General features: G+C 33.7%; 1 protein-coding gene across 1 annotated transcript in view; it reads right to left on the bottom strand.

Annotated features, from left to right (window-relative positions):
* The window catches only part of LOC117173570, a 10,008-nt gene extending 4,482 nt beyond the window's left edge, over positions 1 to 5,526 (bottom strand). Inside the window, exon 1 of the mRNA XM_033362211.1 lies at positions 5,126 to 5,526. Coding sequence (XP_033218102.1) covers positions 5,126 to 5,459 — 334 coding nt within the window. The 5' untranslated portion in view covers positions 5,460 to 5,526. The remainder of the gene's footprint in view (positions 1 to 5,125) is intronic.
* Positions 5,527 to 11,589: the final 6,063 nt, after the last annotated feature.

Here is an 11,589-nt window from a genome sequence, read left to right as displayed (position 1 = left end):
GCCATTCTTAAACACTTGTCCATAAATAATATAAATAACCATGAAGACATAACGCATCCTTGTCTAACTCCTTGAATAATATCGAAACAGTTACTCAGTTTCACGGCTTCAAAATATATTTATCTTTTTCAAAATTATCAACAACGAAAAAATAGTACATTACACGGTACGAAAACTAACTATTCCGAAAAAGTTTCCATGCTTTGCAGCCGCAAATGCACTAGCGTGGTTTCTCCTTACTATTACTAGTGCACTATAAAGATGAGTATGTGCATTCGCCATTTTCGGTCTATGGAGTAGAGCGAGTATGTATAAAAAGTGTGCATTAAACGCGAAAATTAAAGCTCGACTGTGATCAAATTAACTTCTTATATTAATAAATAATAATTTGAATTTCTTTATAGACGTGCTAGGAAACGTGTAAATAAATATTTTTCTTTCGGAGTGTTCTGAAATGGGGTGTGGAAGCTATAATTGTGAAGACCACATACAGCCTACACAGAGGTGCTTATTAAACGTAAGTAAATAACTTTTTTATTCAAGTGAACATAGAACAAGTATATTAGATTAAGTAAAACTAATTTAGAAACGTTATTTGACGTATTTACGTTCCAAATACAAATTTATATGAAGGTAAACATAACCCAACTTTAGACTATGACATGTGCATTGTATGATGTGCACAAAATGAGTGTACCACTTTGTAAATACTTTGTGATACGTTAGTTTTACTTGGTCTAATATACTTTATCTATGTTAACTTAAATAAATAAGTTATTTACTTACTTTTAATAAGCACCTGTGTAGCCTGTATGTGGTCTTCAACATTGCAGCTACCATACCCCATTTCAGAACACTCCGAAAGAAAAATATTTATTCACACTAGTGGAACTGAAAATAAAAACTTTTCTGTTGCTAGATGTACGTACACACACATGTGCAAAATCACACTTACGTATAGTTTACAACTTCCCGAGCGTGGCGTGCCAACCGTACTTAAAAATAATATGGCTGCCGATGTGAACGCGAGTAAAATGTAAATAAATAATGATTGAACAATTAATAGTTTGTGAATAAAGGTAAGGATGTTAAAATTAAAAATCGCTGTATAAAAGCGAAAGTTTCTAACAAGTGTGGTTTCAAGTGTAGTGTACAAGACTTTCAGAGTGGTGTAAGTTGTATGTTTATTGTTTTTGTTTCGAACGCGTCGAATACCTGTTGCATGCATAGTGTTGGTCAAAGTAATTTGATATTTTCATAAACATACTACCTACCTGTTCCATGGCGAATAATTTTTTATTCCACAAACATTTCACAAAATCCTGTCTGATTATTTATTTTTTCAAGCGACTTGTCAAAACAAAACAGTGGAGGCGGCCATATATTTTTTAAGTGCGTTTGGCACGCCACGCTCGGGAAGTTTTGAACTATACGTGTGATTTTGCACATGTGTGTGTGCGTACATCTGGCAACAGAAAAGTGACCGTTTTTGGTGAAGTCCATGCATTGCAGATAGAGTTCTTAAATTCTCGAGAATTTAAGTTCAGGTTATATAACCGAGAAAAATGAAGGAATTTAGGAGCATTTAAGAATTTATGATTTTTAACCATATTTTTATTGTTCAGGTTTTATTAGCGGTTGAATATGAAGTATTTTCTAGCTTAGACAAATTTAAAATTTTCAAATGTATTAATTTATTAAAAAAAAAGTTTTCTACTTTAAAAGATAACTCTTTAACAAAATACTGGAATTCCCAACAAAATAATTGAATTTTTAACATAATAGTTAAAGATTCAACCCAAAAAGACAAATTCCTCACGAAAAAGTGTCATAATTTATATTTTAATAAAAAAAGAATGAAATTTATGCAACAAAAGAAAAGTATTTGAAAACCAAAAAGACGAATTTCCAATAAATAAAGATTTTTAACTCAAAAATAAATAAAAGTTTATGCTAATTATTGAACCTTCAAACCAAAAGACAAATTTTCTTTACAAAAATTCAATTTTCAAACCAAAAATATGACTGTTTAGCAAAAAATTAGTTCTCAACGAAACTGATGCATTTTTACACAAAAAAAGGAAATTTCATACTAAAAAATTATTTTTTAAAACAACAAAAAAACGCGAATTTTTAACTAAAACATATCAATCTTTAAAAAATGGAAGTTACATTTTCTGTTGAAAAATGAATTCTGAACCCAAAAAAATAAGTATTTTTTACGAAACAGTTAAATGTTAAGCCAGACATAAGCATTCAATAAACAAAATTTTTCCATTTAGTTTAACTTTAACCCAAGTAGTTGAAATTTAAATTAAAAAAGATTAATTTTCAACAAGATAATGAAACTTTCGACCAACGAGATAACTTTTCAACTTGAAATATAAATTTTTAACAAAAGAAGTGACTTCTTAACAAAGTGATTCAACCAAATTTTTTAAACAAATTAGTTGAATTATCAGGCAAAGGATAACGATTTTTAACCAAAAAGTTGCATTAGATCAAATATTCGGGCGGTGGTAGATAAAACGGTACGTTTAGTGTAGGCATCTTTAATCTCGATATCTGTGCGAATTGGTAATTGATCAAGTATGGGACCCCAAGAGAGCCCCAGAACGCGATTGATGTTTTGATCTGATTCCCCAGAAAGTTTTAATTCTTCTTGATTGCTAGATTGGTCTGCACATAACGACGAAATATTACTTGACCACTTATCTAACTGGAACCCACCGCGAACTAAAATATCAATTAATTGATTTTTCGAAGCTTAAGCAGACCCAAGGTCATCTGCTCCAAAGAGAACATCATCAACGTAAAAATTCTCCAAAAGAATTTTTGAACCTATGGGGTAACAAGCGGCCTCATCATGAGCGAGTTGTTTCATAACTTTTAAAGCAAGATATGCAGCAGCTGCAGTTCCATATGTTACAGTTAATAACCGGAATGACTGCAGCGAAATATCAGGATTATCGTGATAAGTTATCCTTTGATAATCAACGTCACGTCGATCCACCAAAATTGGGCGATACATCTTAGATATATCGGCGCATAATGCAACTTCATACATTCGCCATCGCATAACAATAGTAGCGAGATCCGATTGTAATTTCGGGCCTACAAGCATGTGAGAATTTAAGCTGGTGCCGTTAGTTGTGAAATTTGAGGTGTTGAAGACTACGCGTAGGCGCGTTGTAGTTGAGCTGTCTTTAATCACATGGTGGTGAGTTATACATATACACTAACTGCGCATAAGTGGAGGGACCACCTGACGTGACATGTTCCATATGACCAAGAGATTGATACTCAGTCATGAAATTTGAGTATAGTATTTTATACTCTGGATGAGCTACTAATTTACGCTCGATATTGAACAATTGTTTCCCCGCGATGGGAAACGAGATTCCAATGTTAATTGGAGGACCTAATTTAAATGGTAAACGAACGATATACCGACCCGTGTCATCACGAGAGTGAGTTTCAGAAAAATATCTCTCACATTGTTCTTCGTGTTCGGTAAGATGAATCTTTTGTGGAATTTCCTGAACTTCCCAAAATTTATTAAGGGATGACGAAATTTCACTGATTTGACAGCAGTGAAGAACTGTATCATTCCTCGACATATCAGCAGAAGTACCCTGCAATGCTTCAACTATAATCCACCCAAAGATAGTGGCCTGAGCAATTGGGGCGTCAATGGGGCCCATCATTAAACCATGTTCCATGATCGCAGAATAAACATCAGCAGCGGACATAATATCAATTCGATCCTTAGAAAAAGGTTCAGAATCCGCGTAAGTTAGACCTTGCAAGTGGGGCCAAGAGTCGATATTTATATCTTGGCTATTAGGAGGCGTATAGAGTCACATCTTGACAAACAAATGTGTCCAATGTAAGTTTAATACTAGAATCCATGAAAGATTCTATATTTAATGTTACAATCGCAGTAGCAGTAGTTAAATGAGCTCCAGCTAAACCTTCTACAGTCGCATGAATACGACGTCGTGGTAATCTCAAGTTTTGACCATTGCTTCTGTAATGAATGATTAATCAGAACAAGGATCAATCATTGCTCTTACTACTTGAGAGCGTCCGCTTGAACCCTTTAATAATACTCTAGCAGTACCAAACATGGCAGAAAGATGACGTCGTGTCTCTTTATGAGATAGGTGTGACACATGTTTTGTCTCTACAATATTTTCAGACTCTAAATTTGAATGATTACTATTATTGAGAGTAGGAACAACGTTACGATGCAATAACGAGTGATGTAATCTATTACATTTATTGCATCGATATTTACTTGAGCATTTATAAGGCCTATGGCCAGATCGAGTACAATTGAAACATAAATTATTCTTTCTTAATATTTCATAGGGCTGATCTATGTTTGTATTCTGAAATTGTGGACATTTTACGACGACATGCTAAGATTTACATAAAACACATGAATAATTTGGATTAACTGGGCCTGACTCGACTGTAGAATCAGTATTTAATTTGTCAGTAGTCGTGTGATGAGATTTTATATTTTTATTTTCACGTTGATTCACGTTTCTTTAAAAATATTTCAAATTCGCTAAGTTCTGGATACTCGTTAGTGTAACTCAAGGATAATTCCCAGGCTTTCCTGGTTTGCCTATCCAACCGATTTACAATGTGATGTATAAATAACCAATCGCGTTGCACTTTTGCGTCAGCTAAATTATCAAGTAAATCGATCGCTATCTTATATTTATTATAAATACGTTTCAATTCGCAACTCGTTTCTTGATCAGCAGCATAAATAGAGAAAAAATCATCTAAAACTTTATTAATAATTAAATGTTTATTCTAATATCTAGATTTTAACGCATCGCATGCCTTTTTATAATTTGCATCGGTTATTGTAAGTGAACTAAACGTTAGTAATGCTTCACTGTTTAAACTTGACATAAGATAATGAAGCTTTTGAACATCTGACAATCGATTTGAATCATGCACAAGTGATTTGAATAAATCATGGTAGCTTGTCCACTCTACATAATTCCCTGAGAACTTGGTAAGTTAATTTGAGGTAATTTTATATTGACAAAGTTACCTAGTTGTTGTTGTCCACCTTGCGAGTTATCTAAAAATGTTGAGTTACCTGCTTGAAAAACTGGAGCGAATTTCGCTTTCCATTCGCTAAGAAAGTCCATGGCTTCTTCATAATTATCAGAAGCATTACTATACTCTCCTTCCATGAAGTATTCTTCTTTTTTTCTTTCAGCATTGGTGGCAACGGCGTTAATCTGATTATGATACTTGCTAGCGAGATCCCAGCGTTCTTTTAGTATATCAGTTCTGCTTTGAACCTTAGCAGCTGTCACATTATCCTTTCCAATTTTATTAAAGTTGGAAATAGTACGATCAATGAGTCCGAATGTGTCGCGTTGTATATTTAATAGAGTTTTGAACGACATTGTTTCATTCGTAGCCATTGTGAATACAAATATACTCACTTTCAGTGTAATTCAAAGTTCACTTAATGATTTTAATAAGCGAGAACGGACTGAGTATCTATTTACCGTAGTAACAGCTAATAAGCACAACAAAAGCGAATCAGATATGTATGCGAGAGATAGTAACACACGCACATATCATTAGGTCACTTGGCGAGGGAGAAGCACATACACTAGTGATCTCAGGATTTGAGATCTCAATCATGAATCTTTCTACGAGATTATATGAAAAACTTCTCGTAGTCGTATCACTCACAAAACAACTGTTTAATGTTCTCAAGTCGTATCATACTTTAAAGTAGAGAATGTTTCAAAGAGAACAATTTTCAAGATTGCAAAGCCATGAGGTAAATGGCTCGCATTTTTTTCTAAATGAATACATTTTTATATGTTATTCACACATAAAAATTCAATATTTTCACTTATAAATAAAAATTTGTTTGAACAGAATAAAATTAACATTGTGACGTTATAAGTTTGAGTTTAGCTCTCTGAAATTTTAACGATTTAAGACTTTCTGTTTTAAACAATTTAGTTTCGAATTGTTTAGTTTTTAATATTCCATTTAAAATAAACACTAAAACATTGCTGACTATTAAAAAATGGCTCTTTTTCTTAATTAAAAATGTTTAAATTAAAAAGGTTAAGAATGGTATATTTTTTACTGAAACAACATAATGTTTATAAAGTTACAGTCGGAAGTTTACGTTTGATTAACTACTAAGGCTTTTGAATTGATGTAGTTCAATTTTTAACGTCAAAATATGCGAATTGTTCAATTTTAACTGATTTAGAATCGCCCCATAAAATAATTCAATTATTGTTCAATTTCGAAAGCAAAAACTACAGTTCAATTTTAAAAATCATTAATGAAATTATATTTACAGTTCATCAACTTGAAACGTTTTTTGTCAAAAAATTTCAATCGCAAAAGCTTTTAATGTTTTATTAAATAAGTCTTCAAAACTGCACTTTAAAATTCTTTAAATGGAAAATGTACCCTAAAAAATGAACATCTAAAATAGAATATTTTTATGGTAAAAGATTTTAGAATTACGCGTTGTAAACTTAATGATTTCATGATTGAAAAAGTTAACCATTACGCTTAGCATTAAAGAAAAGTTGAAATCAAACTTATTTTAAATTGTATTATATATATATTGTGATATAAAATTCTTGATATTTCAAGTGATTGGATAGATTTTTCTTCTAAAAACTTGTAAAATTCCCGGTCAAAGAAAAAATTCACTATCACTTCCCGGTCTAAAATAATTCCTGGTCATTTCCCAGTTTCCCGGTCAAGTGGTCACCCTGAATTATGATATTTCAGAACCTAATTTCTTTCTTCTCAAATGATAATACATATTTCGTGCTTGGTGTCTCAACAATTTTTCATTAAAGAATCGATTAAAATAATATATAGTTAAATAATTCTGACATTTTTCCATTTTTTAAAAACACAATCTTCTGATTTTTAAGTCTTATTATTTTTTTTTTAATATATGCCATCAATAATTTATTTTCGCATTTCTTCAGTTCTTGGTACCAGCTTGAACTTTTGGTATAATAACGGCGAACATTTTCTTTTTATAACGAAGCCAAGAATGAAGAATCTTGAAAAAAATTATCTTAAAAAAACTAAAGTCGCCTTAAAATAGCCAGAATACAGAAATAAAATATTTACCATTACTGATTGTTGTAAAACGTTACCTTGCAAATGATATAAAAAGTAAAATTATAAATGATACAAAATATAATTATAAAAAAACAGAGAATTCGAGACCCTGATTGGCTGCGAGAATTACATGGTTGGGAATCTTCATTGGCTGCCAGCCTCTCTTGCCGCACGTGGATACGACGCAAGAGTGACAGCGCCAATGTTAGGAATACATTGTAACGTTGATTACGTTACCAGAGTATCTGTACGTAACTACATGATATAAAATGGGCGCTACATTTGAAAAGTACACGCTGAGAATTATGTTTTCTCTATAACCGTATTCAAGGAGGAAATTCCCTTTCCAGTATTATATATAATAAACTTTAATTATCTTATTTGCAAAATTCGAGTCTGGATTTTGGAGGGGGGGGGGACAAGCCGCCGTGGCTCCGCCTCTGGATTCGCGCCTGTATTGCACCCGTTCTCGGCCCGGACCCTTCGGGGCAACTATCGCGACGCGCGCGTGCGAGGAAAAGCGGACGGAGCACAATAACATTTTACATGTCCCTTTTTCTTATCGAACTTCTTGATCGCGCAAGAAGTTCACGGAGATTGCTATCGAGACTTGACTGCGATCAGCCTCGTCAAATTTATTGGTAGGGATTTTTGCAATTCCGAAATTTTTGGTACTGCTGACTGCTGTGGGACCGACGGCAGGATGTGGCGTGACTAAAAAAATGCTGATGCTGATAAGGCATCGAATAAGCATTCTTTCAGGGCACCTGCACTAATGTCAACTTGAGGTTAAACTTTTAATTTAGCTTATTAAAATGATTATTTTCATGATCAACAGCAACAGTCAAACCCTTCCGCCAAATGTTATGCTTTATTTCAGATTTTAATTTTAAATAGAGTAGAAGTTTTTTGAATTTAGAAAACTATTTATTGAAATTGTTGATTAACAATTGCCAACAAATAGTGCCTACGCCAATATTGCTTATTGATTTCGAAAGCCAACAATCAATACAGGGCAATTCTATAACTACAGAAATTTTGATAGATTTTATATTCGTCCCTGATTTTTACCAGTGTCCGAGATATTCTATCCTCCCAGGCCCTATAGTTAATTTTTATAATCCTTGAGTTTCTTTCTTAAATAAACATCGCTATAATTTGCATGTCGTACGCCTGAAAACTACTATATTTAATTGTACAGCCACGAGCAATGCAATTGAGGCTCCGGATGCAAAAAGGAGATATAGAATTATTTTGCTGGCGTGGGGAGGTCTCTGAGCACTTGAAAATAAAGTCTCGAATTTTAATTTTTAAGATATATATCCACGATGAAAATTTAATGCCGCATCTTTTTCTCCTCATAAAAAAAGTTGTAGCTTTTTTATTTTTCGAATTATTTACGAAAAACGTTTTTTTCTCTAATTAAAATATTTTGAATTTTTTCACTTCAACTCGCAACGAAATGGGAAGTTTTTAATATTTTGTGATCAAACTTATCAGAAATATGCATTATTATGTTCTGTGACGGATGACTTTAGCAAAGGTTCAAAATGTTTATTAAAAAAATTGTTAATAATTTTTTTCCGAGACGTTGCATAATTCGTGCATAAACAACTTCCAACATTTCGGGAGTCGAGCGAATTTTGAGCAAGCGAAAACTGTCAGTGAGAAAGTTGTTCAGGGAGGTTCAAGGAAGTTTTCTGGAAACTTTTAGCTCAATTAGAATAGTACTTAACAAACTGTTGATGTTTTAATTTTCTGGCGCAATGGATTTTCTCCCGTGTAGACTACGGTCCGGCCTGTAATCCGCTACTTAGTGTTAGGCACAAGTGCGTTTCACAGCCCGCGGAGTTGTTGTAATGAAAAACACAGTAAATATAAAAATAATAGTTTAATAAGTTTAAAAAGTGGTTTTCAATGTATAAATTGATATTTTGGTGCTAAAGATAATAATTATGTTACAACTCTCCGTATTAAAAAATAATGAAACAAATTTTTCCAAGAAATAATGTATTTCAATTTATAAAATTCCAGTTTCACATGATTCCCATTTTTTCATAACCAAAAATAATGTATCTATTTAATAATATCATCATTAGCATTAAAATTAGTAGGTTTAAAATTATTTTCTATTTTGTATTTGGAAAACTTCACTATATTTATATCATAGCTGTGAAACACACTTGTACCTAACTGTGGAGTAGCGGATTACCGGCCGGGCCATAGTCTACGCGGGAGAAAATCTATTGCGCCAGAAAATTAAAACATCAACAGTTTCTTAACTACTACTACAATTAAGCTCAAACTTTCCAGAAAAATTCCTTGAACCTTCCTGAACAATTTTCTCACTGACAGTTTTCGCTTGCTAAAAATTCGCTCGACTCCCGAAACGTTGGAAGTTGTTTGTGCACGAATTATGCAACGTCTCGGATAGTCTCAATTAGATCTCTTTTACACTTATCATTCCCCAATCGAGATTATAGCGAACATTTTTCGTCTAGCTTTATTGTAATTACATTTGTCCACATGACAGTTCTTAAATGTCTTTTATTATTGTCAATTAATAACATCCATCCATTCATCCATTCTAACACTTTTCAGGGACTTCATTTCTATGTTACACCATTCATCACGACACTACACTATCCATTGAATCCGTTTCAACAGGTGGATGTTGATATCTTCTTGACACTGATAATTCATTGAGCATCAGAACAGTGCAGGAAGAAGTCAGATTTTACGCCGGCTGTAATGTTTGTTTTGGCATGATGAGCCTTGGTGACGGGGTAACTTCCTTGTTGGCCGAAACCTTAATGGTTTCAGTTGAAGTGGTATGTGGTTGATACTTAAATGTTCCTTCAGGTGAAGGAACTGGTTTCCTCTCATCACGACTGTTGAATTCCTCCAGGTTTAATGAAAGCTCTGAACAGTCTATTCTCTCTTGTGTTGGAGTAACACTCGATGTCACTTGTATCTTATCCTTATCGACTGCTTGGTTCTTTGACTTGCGATTGAATCAGGTCCAACAACTAATCAGGAGTAATAGCAATTTAGTACGGCCAAAGTAACCCAATATTAACATTGCAAGTAAGCCTAATCCTGCATAAGTTCACTGTATTAGTAGATACTGCGCTGTCTTATCCGGTCTTTGCAAACTGAGCTCATACAATAGTTGCTCTACTTGTTCTAGCGTCTTTTCGCCTTCCTTGTATTTTGTATTGTATATTTTGTATTGTATTTTGTATTTTATATCCTTATGGTATTCCTTCACAGGTTCCTTAGACATCTTCATTGGCAATTTAAGTTGCTGAGCTTCTTGGAATTTGGTAGATAGTTGAGATAGATTTAAGTGAATGTGAGGTTCGTAAATTGCTATTACCGATTCCTTTACAGGTTGTAACCCTGGTAGAGTTACTTGTGTTGTTTTTAAGTGACAGCCAGGTACAATTTGAATTAGACCCAGTCCATGAAGTCGAAGATGATGAACGGACTGGCCGACACAATTTAAATCTGCTGCTAACTCGTTTGACAAAGAGTAGATCCATCCACTTAATGATGGTAAGGCTTTCCAATGGGCTCGGCTTTTGTAAGAAATTTTGATGTCGCATGACTTGAATGATGCCATTGTTGGCTCCAGTAGTAGTTGCAATTCACAAGTTTTATAGTGGGGTAATAAATTAGAAATATCTTTAAGGAATTTATTTCTGATGAGTATCGTGAATTATTTAATGTATGGTAATTTTGCTTAGTGCTAATTGTCCATAATAATACAGTTACAATAGACAATAATTCAATCAGCAGTATGTGACTAAAAGCTTATCGGCATGTTTCGTGAATCTCGTACCATCTTCGGCCTCAAGGATCACATTATGATTTTCCGTGAAGCCCACTATGGTTTAAGTCCCAACAGCCCGTTTATCAAATTTATATTTGCGGACATCTTTAAAAACAATTACTCTATCACCAATTGCGGCATTTAAAGGCCTTGCTGTTTTATCATAAATCAATTTTCAATGTTATTTAGCCTGAATCACATTCCTTGCGGCAATCCTTTGAATTTCATTTAGTCGAATGATCAACTCCCGAAGATAAGAACCGTATTTTTCTAATTTATCTACAAGGGGGAATGAACTAGGTATTCGTGCTATTCGTCCGTAAACTAATTCAAACGGTGTAAAATTAGTAGATTCATGAACGGACGTGTTGTATGCAAACATCTCAAAAGGTAACCATCGATCCCAATCATCAAATCCCTCTGCGTAGTGTTTTATGTAATCGGTGAGTACGATGTGACCACGCTCAAGGGTTCCGTTAGTCTGGGGCCGATATCCCGAGGTGGTTAATTGCTTTACCCCGAATATCTTTTCCAGTTTCCGCATAAGTTTGCTTATGAAGCTTCCTCCTCGAACCGTAAGGAAACAACAAGGAGCTCCG

Source organism: Belonocnema kinseyi, chromosome 5 (assembly GCF_010883055.1).
Source record: "Belonocnema kinseyi isolate 2016_QV_RU_SX_M_011 chromosome 5, B_treatae_v1, whole genome shotgun sequence".
Lineage (NCBI taxonomy): Eukaryota > Metazoa > Arthropoda > Insecta > Hymenoptera > Cynipidae > Belonocnema > Belonocnema kinseyi.
This window is presented reverse-complemented; position numbering and strand designations above follow the sequence as displayed.